Source organism: Rhinoderma darwinii, chromosome 8, assembly GCF_050947455.1.
Source record: "Rhinoderma darwinii isolate aRhiDar2 chromosome 8, aRhiDar2.hap1, whole genome shotgun sequence".
In the NCBI taxonomy this organism is placed as follows: domain Eukaryota; kingdom Metazoa; phylum Chordata; class Amphibia; order Anura; family Rhinodermatidae; genus Rhinoderma; species Rhinoderma darwinii.
In genome coordinates, this window is record NC_134694.1 from 6,190,661 (window position 1) to 6,210,973 (window position 20,313).

At 45.6% G+C, this 20,313-nt stretch overlaps 1 protein-coding gene across 2 annotated transcripts; it reads left to right on the plus strand.

Moving 5' to 3' along the window:
- Positions 1-3,057: 3,057 nt before the first annotated feature.
- Positions 3,058-11,453, plus strand: AMBP (alpha-1-microglobulin/bikunin precursor). Of its 2 annotated transcripts, none has more exons than XM_075834781.1 (10): positions 3,058-3,285; positions 5,729-5,871; positions 6,159-6,235; positions 6,318-6,431; positions 8,636-8,737; positions 8,973-9,010; positions 9,958-10,033; positions 10,542-10,709; positions 11,089-11,262; positions 11,364-11,453. In XM_075834781.1, exons 1-10 carry the CDS (start codon positions 3,178-3,180, stop codon positions 11,393-11,395), a joined length of 1,032 nt encoding a protein of 343 aa, XP_075690896.1. In that variant the 5' UTR covers positions 3,058-3,177; the 3' UTR covers positions 11,396-11,453. The 2 variants fall into 2 exon arrangements, with proteins under 2 accessions (XP_075690896.1, XP_075690895.1); XM_075834780.1 differs by lacking the exon at positions 3,058-3,285 and adding an exon at positions 5,124-5,311.
- Positions 11,454-20,313: the final 8,860 nt, after the last annotated feature.

Below are 20,313 nucleotides of genomic sequence, written 5' to 3' on the forward strand. Positions count from 1 at the left end.
GTATCTAATCCTATCATGTGTGACACTGTCTGCTGAGCTACGTATCTAATCCTATCATGTGTGATACTGTCTGCTGAGCTGTGTATCTAATCCTATCATGTGTGATACTGTCTGCTGAGCAGTGTATCTAAGCCTTTGACTTGAATGGAGCTCTGTTGCAGTTCTCTGCATAACACTCTACTACGGTGGGAGCACTGCTTGCAGTATAGTGACAGTATCACAGGCTATATATCTATAGGGCGCACAGCTCCATCACATCACTGTAGTGCGTTACAAGGTGAATCTTTGTTTTTTGCTGTTTGACATAAACTTCTGCTTCCTGGTTAATGATTTTGAGTAAATAAAAGTGAAAGTCCAAAAGGTGATGAGGATGAGACAGGAAAATAGAAGAAAAGACAAAATCACCATTAAAATAATTCCCAAATATATCATGAGACTGATACATGGTACCTGGAACCAGATCACTACTGACAAACACCTATCACTGACCCTGTACCCCAAGTGTCATTACACCAAGTGTCAGTGTTATTCTCCTGTACCCCAAGTGTCATTACCCCAAGTGTCAGTGTGTTATTCTCCTGTACCCCAAGTATCATTATCCTGTCCCCCAAGTGTCAGTGGGATTATCCTGTACCCAAAGTGTCAGTGTATCATTATCCTGCACCCCAAGTGTCAGTGTATCGTTATCTTGTCCCCCAAGTGTCAGTGTATCATTATCCTGTCCCCCAAGTGTCAGTGTATCATTATCCTGTCCGCCAAGTGTCAGTGTATCATTATCCTGTCCCCACAAGTGTCAGTGTATCATTATCCTGTACCCCAAGTGTCAGTGTATCATTATCCTGTACCCCAAGTGTCAGTGTATCATTTTCCTATACCCCGTGTCAGTGTATCATTATCCTGTACCCCAAGTGTCAGTGTATCATTATCCTGTACCCCAAGTGTCAGTGTATCATTATCCTGTCCCCCCAAGTGTCAGTGTATCATTATCCTGTACCCCAAGTGTCAGTGTATCATTATCCTGTACCCCAAGTGTCAGTGTATCATTATCCTGTACCCCAAGTGTCAGTGTATCATTATCCTGTACCCCAAGTGTCAGTGTATCATTATCCTGTACCCCAAGTGTCAGTGTATCATTATCCTGTCCCCCCAAGTGTCAGTGTATCATTATCCTGTACCCCAAGTGTCAGTGTATCATTATCCTGTCCCCCCAAGTGTCAGTATATCATTATCCTGTACCCCAAGTGTCAGTGTATCATTATCCTGCACCCCAAGTGTCAGTGTATCATTATCCTGTCCCCCAAGTGTCAGTGTATCATTATCCTGCACCCCAAGTGTCAGTGTATCATTATCCTGCACCCCAAGTGTCAGTGTATCATTATCCTGCACCCCAAGTATCATTATCCTGTCCCCCAAGTGTCAGGGTATCATTCTCCTGTACCCCAAGTGTCAGTGTATCATTGTCCTGCACCCCAAGTGTCAGTGTATCGTTATCCTGCACCCCAAGTGTCAGTGTATCGTTATCCTGTCCCCACAAGTGTCAGTGTATCATTATCCTGTCCCCCCCAAGTGTCAGTGTATCATTATCCTGTACCCCAAGTGTCAGTGTATCATTATCCCGTCCCCCAAGTGTCAGTGTATCATTATCCTGTCCCCCAAGTGTCAGTGTATCATTATCCTGCACCCCAAGTATCATTATCCTGTCCCCCAAGTGTCAGGGTATCATTCTCCTGTACCCCAAGTGTCAGTGTATCATTATCCTGCACCCCAAGTGTCAGTGTATCATTATCCTGCACCCCAAGTGTCAGTGTATCGTTATCCTGCACCCCAAGTGTCAGTGTATCGTTATCCTGTCCCCCAAGTGTCAGTGTATCATTATCCTGTCCCCCCAAGTGTCAGTGTATCGGTATCCTGTCCCCACAAGTGTCAGTGTATCATTATCCTGTACCCCCAAGGGTCAGTGTATCATTATCCTGTACCCCAAGTGTCAGTGTATCGTTATCCTGTCCCCACAAGTGTCAGTGTATCGTTATCCTGTCCCCGCAAGTGTCAGTGTATCATTATCCTGTACCCCAAGTGTCAGTGTATCATTATCCTGCACCCCAAGTGTCAGTGTATCGTTATCCTGTCCCCCCAAGTGTCAGTGTATCATTATCCTGCACCCCAAGTGTCAGTGTATTGTTATCCTGTCCCCCAAGTGTCAGTGTATCATTATCCTGTCCCCCCAAGTGTCAGTGTATCATTATCCTGTCCCCACAAGTGTCAGTGTATCATTGTCCTGTCCCCCCAAGTGTCAGTGTATCATTATCCTGTACCCCAAGTGTCAGTGTATCATTATCCTGTACCCCAAGTGTCAGTGTCATTATCCTGTCCCCCAAGTGTCAGTGTGTCATTATCCCGTCCCTCAAGTGTCAGTGTATCATTATCCTGTACCCCAAGTGTCAGTGTATCATTATCCTGTACCCCAAGTGTCAGTGTCATTATCCTGTCCCCCAAGTGTCAGTGTGTCATTATCCCGTCCCCCAAGTGTCAGTGTATCGTTATCCTGCACCCCAAGTGTCAGTGTATCATTATCCTGTCCCCCAAGTGTCAGTGTATCATTATCCTGTCCCCCAAGTGTCAGTATATCATTGTCCCGTACCCCAAGTGTCAGTGTATCATTATCCTGTCCCCCAAGTGTCAGTGTATCATTGTCCCGTACCCCAAGTGTCAGTGTATCATTATCCTGTCCCCCAAGTGTCAGTGTATCATTATCCTGTCCCAAGTGTCAGTGTATCATTATCCTGTCCCAAGTGTCAGTGTATTATTATCCTGTCCCCCCAAATGTCAGTGTATCATTATCCTGCACCCCAAGGCAATGCATAACATAAATAATAATACAAATAATCTAATTATAAAAGTAATAAAGTTTATTGATCCCTTTGGTTTGCACATAACTTCAGGTTCAGGGATCTTCTAAACTTGCTGACTTTTTATTGATTTGCTGTCGCGGCTGCGATGTGTGGGAGGGAACACAGTGTCCCCTTTAAGTTCAGATCAATACGTCTTCTTACCATTGGTCGGATTTTGTGATGAAACGCCAAGTCCTTCAGGTCATCTCCTCCACTGACGCATTGAACAATTAGGAGCGGACAGGGGCCACAGCGTTTCTAGAGGACGATCAGAGAGCGGAGCGTCAACATGAAGATTTGCCTGTATCTCCTGCCAATTTTCCTGGCCGTAGGGACTGGGAGCCCAGTTCAGACTGAAGACGTCATCCCAACACAAGAAAACTTTGATGTGAATGGGGTAAGAATTAAAGACGAGCGGAGACTGATCACTAACAAACCGATGCTGCAAATATTTATAGGATTTTTTAAAGGGTTAAGATTTTCCGACCCTTCACTAATATGTTACAGAATTACATATATAGCAATTCCACAATATATAGTTATTATCAGAATGGCTCCGGTTACAAATAGACTGCAGACTGATACATTGTAGCAAACTATCAGAGAGCTGTGTGCTGCGGCTGCTGATGTATTTCGCTCACAGAGCATTGTCTGGACTGGATACATTTGTGTCAATCTCAATGTTTCCTTACAGTCGCAAAGATCTCAAGAACTCCGTCCCTGCTAAAATTCTCGCAATCGTAGCGCAATTTTTTTCCCTATAGAGAAACAATGAGGTTGCGGCGATCTGTAATTTTACCAACGTGGCGCCCCAGAAAAATCATCTCCTACCAGAAAATCTAGTCCTAGGGCTTACGCAGACGACAGGGAAAGTCGGTCGCGTGACTGACTTTTTTTTGGCGGCGTCCCACGGCTGCGTTACAATGAATGCATGTCTATGGGGCTATTCGCACGGCCGTTGTTTTAAAGGACCGTGTGACCGTCCCGGGAAAAAATAGGACATGTCGTATTTTTGCCCGTTTTCCCTAATTAGACTCAAGTCTGTGAAGGATCCGTGAAAACGTGTCCCACGCGGGTGCAAATCAGCCATGAAAGACTGCTGTTTTTCATGGACGATTTGACACCCCCCGTCGTGCGAATAAGCCCTGCAGGGGCAGTCCAGTCTAGTGTAAATAAAGCTTTATCATTGTATAATGAATAGTTCTAGAACTATCTAATGTCATTTGTATTTCAATTCTTTATTCTTTTCAAGATCTCTGCTTACTGCCATTGAATGGAAAAATTCTCGCTGATAATTCATCCTGACCTAACACTTCTCGCAGCTGCGGGGCTGGTAACAAGTCAGAGCTCTGATACACTGTTACGAGCTGTACATCAGTCAGTTGGACAGGATCAGGACAGGATGCATTGGTTCCTCCAGATGAAGAGCGGTTATTTGCTCGCTCTGCTCTGGCTGAGCGGGGTTCCTTTAAGGGGATCACTTTTATATTATATCCATGTTGGGTACTCAGTCTAACAACCCTCTGCTACTTCGATGCCTAGTGTTATAACATTAGACGGAGAATTAAAGGAGCACTTCAGCAAAACATATGCTCCGTCCAGGGCCTGAGGGGGCGGAGCATGACACAGCGATTCCAAGAACACCAAAGTAAGAATCCCTGTGTCATGCTCCGCCCCCTCAGGCCCTGCACTAGGAATAATACAGTTCCTCAGTTTTTCCTGGAGTGAAATGTACCTATCAATCTAGCAACAGGGTAATATAGTGGGCTCACCTGAATCTAACATTAATTACCTTTTTCACATGAACGCCACCTTTGCACAGAAATTAGTTATATTCAGTATATGCAAATTAGCATTTTGGAGCAACAAGGGCGTCAGCATTGCTCTAAAATTCTCTGTCTTCTAACCCCCTCCCTCCCTTCTTTCTTTGATTGACAGGGGTCAGGCAGTGTAATAGCCGATTTCACGCCTGACCCCATAGTCTCCTGAACGCGCGCGGCTCTGCTTCATAATCGGCGCATGCGCAGTACGCCCTTGACGTTTCTCCGGTCTAATCGTCAGTACTGCGCATTCGCCGGTTACAACAGACTACACTCGGAAGAGCAGAAGAGCGAGTAGTCTGAAGTCGTCGGCGCATGCCCAGTACTGCCGATTAGACCGGTGAAACGTCAAGGACAACGGCGCATGCGCCGATTATGAAGCAGAGCCGCGCGGGAGTTCAGGAGACTATGGGGTCAGGCGTGATCTCGCCTATTACACTGCCTGGCCCCTGTCAATCAACAAAAGAAGGAGAGAGGTCTGGACTGGGGAAAGACAGAGCATTTTGGAGCATGGTGACGCTCTCGTTGCTCCAAAATGCTCATTTGCATATACTGAATATCACGATTTTCTCTGCACAGGTGGCGCTCATGTGTGTGAAAAAGGTAATAAACGTTAGATTCAGGTGAGCCCACTATATTACCCTGTTGTTCGTTTCATACGGACATTTCTGGTGATCGACTCCCTTTATGTACAGGCTGAAACGTGTTAACGTTTGTCATTTAGGCTACATTCACCAGAGCGTGACAGATTTCCACGCGTAAAAAAAACCGCTGCGTTTTTTACATCAGCGTGCTTTGTGAGTGGCGTGTGTTTTTCATGTAAGCACTTTAATTGTGGTTTTCACGCACACCATTTACCTAAATGGGCGCGTAGCACCAATACAGGACATGCAGTGAGTTTCATGCAACGGACACTTGCTGCATAAAATCTCACCCATGTGTGAATAGCCCCATTGGAATGACGAGAATCACGCTTGTCTGAATGAGCCCTAACCCAACGTCTCGATCTGCTCTTCTCAGATCTTTGGCAAGTGGTATGATATCGCCATCGGCTCCACGTGTACATGGCTGAAAAAATACAAGCACAAATATGACATGGGGACTATGGAGCTCAGTGAAGGGCAGACGGATGAGGAGATCAAAACTCTCAGCACCAGGATGAGGTACAGACATACATTATTATTGGCTATAAGGGGCTCCGGGGCTGCAGCTGCACCCAACACCGGGTGCTAAAGGGATCCCAAGTGTCACATAAATGGACACAGTATTATAAATGGCAAATGATTTTGCATTAGGGCCCAGAATCTTCAAGCCATTTTTCTGCCCCCCATAATATTGGTGCAATGTGGCCCTGATGGGATGGTCCTGCACTGCCCTCTAGTGGCTGATTGAGAGTACTACCTGCATTGATGCAGAAATTCCAAAATCGCTATGAATTATTTCCTAACAGGCGTGGAACATGCACACAAGTTTCCGGTACCTACCAGAAGACTGATGTCCCCGGGAAATTTACCTACTTTAATGACAGTAAGTTTACCGACACGCTTCCTAATTTTTAATGTGCCGTGCCATTACCGTCTGTATAGCAGCTCTTCTGTCCTCCCTGCAGAATATGGAGCAGAAATCGTGAATTACATTGTGTTCACCAACTACCAAGAGTATGCGACGATGCTGATGAGGAAAACGAAGAGAGGGGAGACCACCACTACCGTCAAACTGTACGGTGAGTCCGCCGGAGCGGCCACGTAAAAGATCGCAGCAAGATACAGCCGCTAAGTCAGAGAAAGTTAGGCTAAATATCATGTGCTCTGTTACACACCAGATAACAGGTTAAAGGAGCACTCCGCTCAAAACTGATATGACTATTACGGGTCCTTAGGGGATAGAGCATGGGGTTTGTATTTAATATGTGTCATGCTCCACCTGTACTTGGCATAACACAGTGCAATCGTTCTGGTCGGAGTGTTCCTTTAATGTTTAAATTGATACGAACAGGGATAAAACACTTTTCACGGGAGTTTCAAGGGATTGTATTAAAAGGTAGCTCCACCTGGAAATAACCATTATCCTGATGGCTTTCTATATCAACAGTTTTGTTGTAAAGGGTGATAACCAGTCTTTGCATGAAATAGGAGGAGGTTGTCACGGCTCCGCCCCTTTTAACTAGCAGGACTGAACTGTAAGGCTGTGTTCACACGGCATACCAAAAACGGCTGTAAAATACAGAACGGTTTTCATGCGAAAACAGCCCAAATTTCAGGTTTTTTTTAAGCAACTTTTTTTGCTGCGTTTTTTACGGACATTTTTGGAGCTGTTTTTCTATTGAGTCAATTAAAAACAGCTCCAAGAACGGCTCAAGAAGTGGCACTAAGGGTATGTGCACACACACTAATTACGTCCGTAATTGACGGACGTATTTCGGCCGCAAGTCCCGGACCGAACACAGTGCAGGGAGCCCTGGCATCATACTTATGTACGATGCTAGGAGTCCCTGCCTCGCTGCCGGACAACTGTCCCGTAGTATAATCATGTTTTCAGTACGGGACAGTAGTTCCACGGCGAGGCAGAGACTCCTAGCATCGTACATAAGTATGATGCTAGGAGCCCGGCTCCCTGCACCGTGTTCGGTCCGGGACTTGCGGCCGAAATAAGTCCGTCAATTACGGACGTAATTAGTGTGTGTGCACATACCCTTATTTTTACGGAGTGTCTTTTTACGCGCTGTTTTTTGAAAATGAGGTGTAAAAAAAATGCCCCGTGGGAACAGAACGCCGTTTTTCCCATTGAAATCAATGGCCAGATGATTGTAGGCGTTCTGCTTCCGATTTTTCGGGACGTTTCCCACCCGAAAAACGTCTGAAAATAGGTCGTGTGAACATACCCTAAGGGTATGTTCACACGACCTATTTTCAGACGTTTTTTCAGGCCGTAAACACCCCGAAAAATGGCAAAAAATGCAGGGGCTGAACGCCTCCAAACATCTGGCCATTGATTTCAATGGGAAAAACGGCGTTCCGTTCCCACGGGGCTTTCTTTACGCAGCCGTTTTTAAAAACGGCCGCGTAAAAACCGCCTCGTAAAAAGAGGTGCATGTCATTACTTGAGCCGTTTTTGGAGCCGTTTTTCATTGACTCATTAGAAGAACAGCTCCAAAAATGTCCGTAAAAAACGCAAGTTTCTTAAAAAAGGCTGAAAATCCCTTGAAAACAGCTCCGTATTTTCAGCCGTTTTTTGTAAAGCGTGTGAACATAGCCTGACGTCTCAAAGCACGCGCCCGTTGCGTGAAACTCACTGCATGTCCTATTTTGGTGTGTTTTTGCGGATCACGCACCCATTGAAGTCAATGGGTGCGTGAAAGTCAGGGACAGCGCACGGACGTCATCCGTGATTCACACCCCAATTGCTAAAGAAATGCAGAGAAAAAAAAATGTGCACCAACACGGACATCAAAAACTGATGCCCCACGGAGCTGCGACGCTGGAAAAACGCTGCGTTTTTTGCGGACGCAAAACGGACACGTTCGTGTAAATCTCGCCTAAATTTCGCCTTATAGCGTATCCTGTACAATGAATGTGAATCTTGCATTAGCTTTAAGGCCCCGTGCACACGACCGTAGTTTTCATCCGTAATTACGGATGAAATGGCGCACCCAACCCATTCGTTTCTATAGGCCACGGGGACACTTTTCCGTATATTTACGGATGTGTCCGTGCTGTAGAAATGATTCGCAAATTATAGAACGTGTTCTATTCTTGTCCGTAAATTACGGCACAGGCTCCTCAGTCTATGGGCGCTTCCGTAATAGCGGACGGATAAGGATGTGCATCCGTAATTTGCGGACAGTAAAAACCCAGTCGTGTGCGTGAGGCCTGAGGGCTCAGAAATGAAATGCATTCAATTAAGAGTTGCTCTGATTTCGGAGGACAGGACGAGCCCCGGAGCTGCGGCAGAGTCTCATCGATGACTTCAAGCAATTCGCTTTGGATCAAGGAATTTCAGAAGATTCCGTTTTCGTCCTTGAGAATAAAGGTAATTTTCTCGCGGTCAATACTTCTCCTTTAAATCCATCTGTAAAAGAACTTGAAATTTAAAGGGCCAGTAGCCCTAATGTGCCGCAGCATGATAAGAGAAGCTGCTATCAGTCACATGTATGGATGTAAAATGTCTGATAACAGGGAGCAACAGCTTTCCCCTGTCCTACAGACTGGTCTCTAAATGAGGGAAAAAAATATAATATAAAAGCTTCTTTTCCTTCCGTGAACAGGTGAATGTGCTCCAGGGGACATGGAGGTGAAACACAAGGTAAGAGCTGGTCTGTTATAGGGTATGGTACGAAAAATGATACCCTGGAACAAGAAGGTGGTGGATTACAGGGATTTATGGATTATCTGACTGGCTTCAAGATCTCTGCCTGCTGTCAGTGAATGGCAACATTGTTGTTTGCATCCAGAGACTGAACATCCGTCCCGATCAAGTCCCGTTTACGCAGCTGTAGGGCTCGTTTTAAGAAGGAGAGGGAGCTCTGATACACGGATAGGTTGCAGTCACGCGTGGCGTATTTGACTTGAACTTAAAAATACGCTGTGGAAAACGTTACAATGCGGGTCTGTGGGAAAAATATTTTGCAACGCAAGAAATTAGGAAAATTGGGGAATAATTTTGCCATTATATTTTGTACGGTTTTACGCAAAATATTTTTATGCTACGGAAATATAAGGCAAATACGCCACGCGTGACTGCACTATAAAACTGAAAGTGGAACTATGTCTGTACCAGTTTACAGTGTCTGGATGTTATCAAATGTTCTACTCACTGACAGCAAGCAGAGATATCGAAATGATTCGAATTTTTTGATTGTACAATGCGCAAGTTACACAGATGACCGCTCCAGCATTATTGGCGGCATCTCATCAACCAGATCACCCATCGTTGTTTCGGGTCATGCAGTACGACATTTTGGGGCAAACTTGAACGTCTGTCCTTACGGTGGAGGCACGGAGAGCAGCTCGGCAAGAACCTCTGGCACCGCTGATCTCTGAGGAGAGAACAAAAGGCTGTTCTATGGCTAAGGAAGCCTGGTGACTTTAGAATAAGAAAGAAGAGTCAATAGGGATGCCCAAATGCCCATTATTACCCCACCGCTCCTATATGCCGACTCAGCGATAAGTAAAAATGTGTTGGTGTTGCTTTAAGACATTATACGTTATTACAGGTATGACCTTACGCTGATTTTATTCTTCTGTATTCAGAGATCTGTAAGAGCAGCCGCTAATGAGGCAGAGGAGGGGTCCGGAGATGCAACGCCATTTACAAACAATAGGGCAGGTGAGTAACGCTATTAGGATATCTGTGAAGGGAACATCATTTTTAGGAAATAATCGCAGTTTGTGAATGAACATATTCCGGTTTATATCCAGAGGCTGAAATCTGGTTACACAGCTGCAGTTTGTGCCAGACCGACTACTTTTCACACGGCTGAGGGTTTGTTACAATGTATCAGTGTAGACAATCCCTTTGTGCGCTAAAAACAGCAAAAGCATGAACATCTCTATTGTCCTGGACTCCGGGCTGACAGCGCTTATATACTCGGATACATTATAACAAGCTTTAGTTCTGTGACCGGCTTTTTGCCTCTGATTGTAAACTTGAACGGTTTTATGCCCTGACAGCAAGCAGAGATCTTGAAAACAATGAGGCATTGAAAACGTTTCTAATAAAGTTGCACAACTGTTCAATATACATTTGTTTCCATTATACTGGACGTCTACAGTAGGTGACAGATGTCAAATAATGTCCCGCGTGTTCTTCATGTACCGCTTCTTTGCCCCCGCAGGCTCTTGCCATCTGGCCCCGGCTTCTGGTCCATGTCTGGGATCTTTAAAACGCTATTTCTACAACTCTTCTTCCATGGCCTGTGAGACTTTCCAATATGGCGGATGCCTTGGAAACCTCAACAGCTTCGATACGGAGCGATATTGTCTCCAGACCTGCAGGACAGAAGGTGGGTACATCCTGGAAGCTGCGGCCACAGCTAGGTCTGGGGGAGACCGGAATAATACACCCACCAGAGACCTCTGTGCACCGCGACTCTGGTAGGAAGCGGATTGTCCACTGAAAATCCTCTGGGGTCTCGTTGCCCCCATGAATACAATGCAGTGCCCCTGCTACGAACACCATATCACATTATCTCTCTTCCCCGCAACCAGTTTTATTTATTGGACCCCCAATCAGTAACATAACTGGCGCCATTTCTAATCCCCAAAAAATACCCCAATATAGCAGTCTGCCTTTCCCTTTAATGGGTGGTGGTCCCATATTCCTGATACCATCCATGACTCCTCCATTGACCGAGGCTGATCCATTGGTCTTCTCTTTTCCAGCTGCCTGCCGCTTACCGATCGTCAAAGGCCCCTGCCGAGGGGTTCAATCCCGCTGGGCATTTGATGCCACTCAAGGAAAGTGTGTTACCTTCCAATATGGCGGCTGTCAAGGAAACGGCAATCACTTCTACACAGAGAAGGAATGCAAAGAGTACTGCGGGGTACCTACAAATGGTAAGAAAGTCACATCGGTGTATCCATTGCTCACTGTCATTAACCCATGAGATGCCAACGCGGAGCTCCTAATCGACTATTCTTTCTATTTTACAATCCAGATGAAGAGGAATTTCTAGACATCAACAATTGAAGGGCTGATTTCCCCTCTATCTTCTCGGGACTAAATAAAAAAATAAGATCTAATTGTAGCTACTTGCAAAGTCATTTATTTTTATATTGGGTGGAGATATCCTTTAAATGAATCTGGTGTGTAATTATTTAGATAGTATCAGCCTATGTCAATTTGTAGTACCACATTATGGCCACCAGATGGCAGCACAAGACAAAAGATCACAAAGACTGCTGAACTTTATGAAGAATTTTGAATAACTTTTAGGGAATGTTCACACACGTAACAAAAAACTTCTGAAAATACGGAGCTGTCTTCAAGGGAAAACATCCTCTGATTTTCAGCCGTTTTTTAAGCAACTTGCGTTTTTTGCAGTGTCTTTTACGCCCGTTTTTGGAGCTGTTTTAATGAAAAACTGCTCCAAAAACAGCTCAAGAAGTGACATGCACTTTTTTTTTCTACGAGGCGTTTTTTTACTCGGCTGTTTTTAAAAACGGCCGCGTCAAAACCCCCCCCCCTCCCGTGGGAACGGAACGCCGTTCTTCCCATAGAAATCAATGGCCAGATGTTTGGAGGCGTTCAGCCCCGGCATTTTTTGTCGTTTTTCATGACGTTTACGGCCTGAAAAATGGCTGAAAATAGCCCGTGTGAATATACCCTTAACGCATACATGCAACTTATTTTGGCTACAAATAAATATATAAAGCACTAAGTGGTCGATTAATTATATAATCGTGCCCCCTCCCATTTCTCCAAGTCGATAAACTTTTCTGTATTACATTCAGCATTTTCCAGATAGTAAATTCAATTTTATTAAAGTGGTATTACACAGATGAGACATCTAAAGTAAACTCCTGAAACACTCTGTGCTGTTAGCACCTTATAGTGGAAGGAATAGCAGTCCTATCTGTGCACCCCCCCCCCCCCACCCAACGTATTTACATTCCTCACAAAGACACCTGTAACCCTGTCCTCACTAGAGATCAGATGAGCGGACAAGTCACAGCCCCCCACAAAATGAGCAAACTAGTCTCCTGAAATACTCTGTAATACTGGAGAACCCTAGAAGTCTGTAACCTCCCACTCAACTCGTTTTTAATGTCATTTTTAGGTCCAAAAATCTGTGTTGACTAATTTCTTAATATATCTTTACAGTCTCACTACATTAAAAAAAAAAAAAACCTGACTACCTGCAGTCACCACTAGGGGGAGCTTATCAGTAATAATAATAATAAAAAGGCTCTAGTAAACTCATAAGCTCCCCCTAGTGGTGGCTGCAGGTAGCCAGAATCTTATACTTCATGCCATTGAAGGGGATTTTAAGCTCTGTAATAAAAAAACGAAGCTAGGACCCATATACACAGATATATTATCAGGACTGGGCATCATAACAGGTGCCCACTGCAGTCAATGGCACCTGTGCTCTGCTGGCAGGATCTGCAGGTCCTTTTAACCATGTAGTGTTATTACCATCACACTCGTACCTGAAGCCATTCCAATAATGACCCTAGGGTGGTACTCTTCAGCTTGCCTGTCACTAGTCTGCTGCTCCAAACAGCCATATAACAGACCAGTCTGCAAAATAACAACCCCATACATCTGCATTCACCACCTCCAATAGTGGATGCTTAGCTACAATGTCTATGGTCCAAATCTCAGCTCTTTATCTGAAGTTACAAAGCATTCTGCAAAAAAAAAAAAAAAAAAAGACTATTGGGGGAGGGGAGATTACAACATCAAATCCCCCCCCCCCCCCCCCTCTCCAAGCTGGGCATACAGGCATCAATCCCTCCCTGCATTTTCTGTGTGGCTGCACAAGGTGAATGAAGTCTTTGAAAAGTTGGTAAAAAGGGGGAGAGGACAGAACAGTGCGGAAGGGCTGGGCCTTTAACCCCTTCCCTGCCAGGACTGTCAGCAGGAACACAAAATGATTTGTCGCTTTAAGAAGCCGGGGAGGGGGGTCTTGGATGGGACCTCGTCATCTGCTACATATGACGTGTCCCTATGATTAGACTTGTCTTCTTCACACAATGCTGAAAGAAATGCTGAGCGGTCACAGCTCGGAAGTGCAATTGTATCCAGCCATGTCGGGGTCCCTAAATCTCAGTGTTTTCCTCTCAGAGCTCCTCTTGCTTAAACTTACACTCATGTGCCTCGCCCCATTTAAAGATGCTCATATAATACCGCCAGTACCTTGGTATTTTCTGATTTACCTGAGGAGCCTTTCCTTACATTACAGCAGTGATCTCCAACCTATAGCGCTGCAGCTGTTACTACAACTCCCAGCATGTCCTAACAGATCTAAATGGGAGTTTATGCAGTGCCAGCGAAGCGATGATATACAAGCAGAAGACTGAGCAGAGAACTGACAAGTACATTATTTTATTAGATCACTGAAGCAGATTTAGTGAGTGCAGCTCTGGAGTATAATACAGGATGTAACTCAGGATCAGTACAGGATAAGTAATGTAATGTATGTACACAGTGACTCCACCAGTAGAATAGTGAGTGCAGCTCTGGAGTATAATACAGGATGTAACTCAGGATCAGTACAGGATAAGTAATGTAATGTATGTACACAGTGACTCCACCAGCAGAATAGTGAGTGCAGCTCTGCAGTATAATACAGGATATAACTCAGGATCAGTACAGGATAAGTAATGTATGTACACAGTGACTCCACCAGCAGAATAGTGAGCGCAGCTCTGGAGTATAATACAGGATGTAACTCAGGATCAGTACAGGATAAGTAATGTAATGTATGTACACAGTGACTCCACCAGTAGAATAGTGAGTGCAGCTCTGGAGTATAATACAGGATGTAACTCAGGATCAGTACAGGATAAGTAATGTAATGTATGTACACAGTGACTCCACCAGCAGAATAGTGAGTGCAGCTCTGCAGTATAATACAGGATATAACTCAGGATCAGTACAGGATAAGTAATGTATGTACACAGTGCCTCCACCAGCAGAATAGTGAGTGCAGCTCTGGAGTATAATACAGGATGTAACTCAGGATCAGTACAGGATAAGTAATGTAATGTATGTACACAGTGACTCCACCAGCAGAATAGTGAGTACAGCTCTGGAGTATAATACAGGATATAACTCAGGATCAGTACAGGATAAGTAATGTAATGTATGTACACCGTGACTCCACCAGCAGAATAGTGAGTGCAGCTCTGGAGTATAATACAGGATATAACTCAGGATAAGTAATGTATGTACACAGTGACTCCACCAGCAGAATAGTGAGTGCAGCTCTGGAGTATAATACAGGATGTAACTCAGGATCAGTACAGGATAAGTAAAGTAATGTATGTACACAGTGACTCCACCAGCAGAATAGTGAGTGCAGCTCTGGAGTATAATACAGGATGTAACTCAGGATCAGTACAGGATAAGTAATGTATGTACACAGTGCCTCCACCAGCAGAATAGTGAGTGCAGCTCTGGAGTATAATACAGGATGTAACTCAGGATCAGTACAGTATAAGTAATGTAATGTATGTACACAGTGACTCCACCAGCAGAATAGTGAGTGCAGCTCTGGAGTATAATACAGGATGTAACTCAGGATCAGTACAGGATAAGTAATGTAATGTATGTACACAGTGACTCCACCAGCAGAATAGTGAGTGCAGCTCTGGAGTATAATACAGGATGTAACTCTGGATCAGTACAGGATAAGTAATGTAATGTATGTACACAGTGACTCCACCAGCAGAATAGTGAGTGAAGCTCTGGAGTATAATACAGGATGTAACTCCGGATCAGTACAGGATAAGTAATATAATGTATGTACAAAGTAACGAATGTTGATTATACCTATATATTAACTGTGATAAATATGGGATAGTATAACTACTTAAGTCGGCTTTAGTCTCGAGTAAGGTCCTTTTCTTCCATTTCTAAAGTCTTAGATATCATAAGCCCTACATTTCAGAGATCTGGAGCATCCCACCACCAGCACATTATAACCAATAAGCATTGTCCCGACCTGCCCAGCGGTCTGCATCGGAAGTACTCCCTCTGCTGGACAGTGCATGAATATGGCACTTGGAAGTCCTGCACTGGCTGCTGTCTGATAATAGATTATTGTACCAAAAGGGGGGATTCAGGGTAAATAACAGCTTGTGCTTGGGGCCCAATTCCAGGCAAAATCAGAATTGTCTGCTGTTACTTGGATTGATGCTGTAAAGAGAATCTGTCAACAGAGAAGAAGTTCAGTTTATATAGAAGTTTATCCTGCTCTGCTCCAACCACTATTACTGATCCCACTTTAGAGAAAATTGATGCGATGGATGAGTGAAGGACCAAACCAGTGGGTGCACCAAAACCAGTCCACGGCAGGGAGTTAGGGTTCCCCAGTTAGATATATACAGGAGTATAGAAGCACCCACTGTATATTAGAGGCTGCTTCACCAAGGGTGTACGTCTCATAAAGGCGGCCCATGCGACTGCTATAGGACCCCGGCAGAGAAGGGCCCCAGCCCAGGTTAACTACATCCATTATCTTTATGGGTGGTGAAAACCGGATTCCTGTCCACAAGGGGAGAAAGAGACGATGGTGATGTCACGATTAAAATTGTGACATCATCAAGGGGGGGTATGGTAGTGTTAACCAGCACCAGACAAGTGTCCCATTTAAAATCATTTTTATGGGGCCCTCTCACCTCTATATACACCCCCTGATCGATGTAGCAGAGCCAAGCTCCCATAAGACATGGCGCATTGTGATCTCCTTGTGTTATGCGTTTAGCCTTTACATAGGACTGCAAGTAAACCTAATGCATTATCGCAACGCACAAACCCCATAGAGGTTAAATTGAAAAACTCAGCACTGCTACATCTGTATATGGTAGCTATTGCATATGTAGCTGCATATAAGGGGCCTGGGGACCTGCGCTCACATATTGCATTCACGAATTCCACAGCAGACACAACAATTTGTGAGTATGTGTGTGTGCAGGGAGGGGGGAGCCCTGAGTTCTGGGCTGTGTCTGGAAATTGGGGGACGGAGGAGGGGGGTGGGGAGTCTCCTTATGCATCTATTTTATACAGTCCAAATCTATTCTACCCGCTGGTTAATGCATTTGAATGTGAAAGGCAGGCAGTGTTAGGGTGAGATGCCTCCTTTGTGACTGCCCAGGCCCGCTGGATTTATTGTGCATTTGGAAAAGCGAGGGGGGCTTTTCTGCGGGGCACTCATTACCATAGCAGCTGCTGCATGAGGCCCTCGCAACAAGAGAAGGACTCGGCTGTACAGACCATGAATAGGCTGAGGCGACCTGAAATAAAGGCTCGGAGAGGCCGGGAAGAATGGGCTTGGATCTGGGTGTTGCGGGAAGGGCGGAGTAGAGGAAAGGGGGGGTTAAATATTAGGCGGCCTTTAGTTTCTTGAACTTGTGTTAAGGATTCAGGGCGAGGGGGGCAGGGTTGGCAGGTGTGAGAACGGCTCTGTCATGGCACCCGGTCCTGCCCCATTTGGGTGTCCTTTTGTATTTTTCCTGTGACCCACCACAGTCACCTTCCACACACCCACAGTATAATATTGAAATGTACCCGTATCTGGTCTGAGGCCCTGTCCCCTTATCATGACCGTCTGCGGGGTTAATGGATCACCTCTCCCCGGAGAGGCAACTTTATGGCAAATAGCTAGTGGGAAACTGGATTTATAGGACAGACTCGTGCGAGGAAGAGACGACAGTGATGTCACGATTAAAATTGTGATGTCATCAGGAGTTTTAGAACTCAAGACGCATCGCAACGTCGCAACCGTCACGACGATACCTATAATTCTTGTAAACGGACACAATGCAATGCAGTCAGGATGTACGGACCCCCTAACTGCTGTGATATAATGGCCAGGACAACCCATAGGGAAAGGCTTTTAGTTTCCTGCAAAAGTGCTTCCACCATGGAGCTTGCAGGTCAACCTTATATGCCTGTTTGGGCAACCATTTCCCGTATGTATCACTGTATATGGATATACCATAGACAAGGCAGAGACTGATGCAGCGAGCGGCAGGCCTTCAATAGTCTGGAAAATCGGTTAGTCCAGGGAAATAGGGAGCCCTGAGCAAATAGACGGAGAATGGGGGCAACATGAACTGGGGCTCCTTCTTCAGTCACGGTACCCGTCTCTGTTAAAGGGTCACCCCCCAACTAACTTTTATAGCAAATCTACAGTCCACTAGGACCCCCACAAATTCCTGGGAGCCTGGCCGTAATTCCCAAAGCACCCAAAAATTTGTAAGGAGCTGAACCTACCCGTCCGCCATCTTGAAAACAACTCTAAAATTGAAACGGGGGGCAATTTAAAACATCAAGAACAATTTAAGCTGAAGTCAAAGAGTTGTCACAATGATATTCTGTGACTTGGACGCAGACAAAGTGCCCTTTAAAATGCCATCCCCCCCCCCCCCCCCCCACACACACACACTTCGGGTTTATGCTTTTGCTCCGAAGCACCTTGTCTGCCTCACATCTCTATATAGCCTGGTTGTATTCTCATGACCCCGACTAACAGCATGTAAAGAAGGGGGGGGGGGCACGGACCTGCCTTTGACAGCCTGCTTAATTTCCAGAGACCCCCCCTTTCCCTCTTTCCTCCCCCTTGCACATAAGGGAGGGAGACTGAGCAAGAGAATATCCATCTGCTCTCCAGTCTGAGGTCCTTACGCAGCCAGAACAATACAAGGAAATGCTTTTAAGCCGAAATTCCTTCTGGAGATCTTGGCAAGAACGCAACGCGCAACTCTCAGCATCTCTTCCCAGTGACAGCGAAACTTCTACCCCAAACAAGCCGGGTAGAGAAGAAGGGGGGCGGCCATATTTGTTTCACGTTAAACCGTCATTAAGGCCATACGCTCCATACCTTGGTCACAAGCGCAGACAGGAGCGAGGACTAGTTGGGCTAGTGACTTAACACAGCTCCGTCTGTGTCGGGGGGGCTCGCTCGTCTCATTTGCCATTCAAATGCTGGAGATGTCACGTTACGATTTGGCGCTGGGCGAGGGAATCTGGGCTGGAACACGCGCCAAGAGTTTACGTTGTGGACTGGGAACTGGCTTGTGAGGATAGCTCTGGGTGCCAGGCTTCTATTCCCACTGCAAATCCTCACAAGATGGGATTTTTTTTCTTTTTTCTGCCTGGAGATGACAAAGAATCTCTCCGATATTCTCGCCAAAGCAGTTCTGATAGTGAATTCCTGAGGCGCGGTTGTTTTACGGCCTTCGTTAAGCGTACTACGGATTAAAATAGAGAAGCGGGAAGGAGCGGTTACTAACTGACACGCGTTTCGCCGATCATAGAGGGATCTAAGCTGGCGCACCCTAGCATGGCGACAAGAAAAAAATTATTATTTCAGAACTACTAACTCAATGTTTAACATCCTGATCCACGGGAAAATGATTGTCAATGGCAAGTTCCTGTGTCCCCTTCGGTTCCTGGTAGAGCTGGGTGACAATCACTATAGCACAATCACTGCTCCCATGGGGCTTTTCACCCAACTTTCCTTGCCTAATGAATGGCAAATGATCCTAGATATAATCCAGATTAGTCAGGTCCATCAAGTAGAATTTATCATCCTGCTGCGTTGATCCAGAAGAAGGCAAAAACCTGCATGAGGTGGATGCCCGTTGCCCCATATAACGGGATAAAATTACTTCCCAACTGCAATATGGCAATCGGAATGGATCCCTAAATCAACATCCCATGTCCGGAATCTAGTTAGTAAACATAACCTGTAATATTACATTTCTTAAGAAAGGTGCCCGGGCCCTCGTACTTGCTGAATGAATCAACCATCACAACATCCTGCGGCAGAGAGATCCTTAGTGTCACTGCTCTTACAGTAAAGAATCCCGTCTATGATGGTGAAACCTATTTTCCTCTAGACGTAGAGGATGCCCCCTCGTCCTCGTTACAGGCCTGGGTGTAAAAAAGATTACTCCGGTCTCTGTCCTGTCCATTCATATATTTGTACGTTTTAATTAGAATGCCGTAAAGTCATGTTTTTTCTAAGCTGAATAGCCCTAAACTTGATCATCTTTCTTGGTACTGCAATCCACCTATTCCCTTAAAGGGCACACATCAGCAGTTTTGAGCCCTCAAAATTGCTGACATCACTATATATGAGATGGGGAGAGTAGTGTAACCATACCTATGTTGTCAGTTATGCATAAAACTAAATCCCCATTTTGATGTACCTGTGTCACGATCTGTGGGTATGTGGACCCACTGGGCCATACCAGGGATAGCAGCTGGCCACACAGTGTACCAAGTAAAGTCTATAGTCCGAGTAAGGGTACCTGTGGTAGTTCAGGCAGTAGCGATGGTTAGGCTCGGATGGGACCTTGGCGGCAGACACCAGGCGTGGTGTAACACAGCAGAAGTGATCGGTGGCACAACACGACGCCAACTCTCTAAGGTACAGGAACAAGGTAGCACAGGATATAGGTAGCAGGAACGGGAATACTGGGAACTGGAAAACACTAAGGGACCATTTGCAAGACTAACATGGGTAAACACAACGCTCAGGCAATGGGTGAAGGGGCAGGGCCCTTCTTATAGTCCAGGGTGATTAGACAATTGTAAACATGTGTGCGCACTGGCCCTTTAAGGCCAGGACTGAACTCGCGCGCGCGCGCACTCTGGTGGTCACTGCAGGCCAGGACGGCCGCATGTGCTGGCATCTCAGGGAAGGAAGGTGTCGGCAGGATAAGGGGAGTCTGTGGTCGCGGACGTTACAACATAGTGCCGCGATCGCAAGTGCTGCAAGGGATGGCTCTAGCAGTCTCCTGATTGGATGTTAGAGCCGTCACTCAGGGCAGAGGGGAGGGGCTGGCAGCGTTCAGTGCAGAAAGTTTGCAGCACTGAAAATAAAGATGCAGTCTGCTTGGCACTTGCGATCGCGGCACCAGGGACATGGA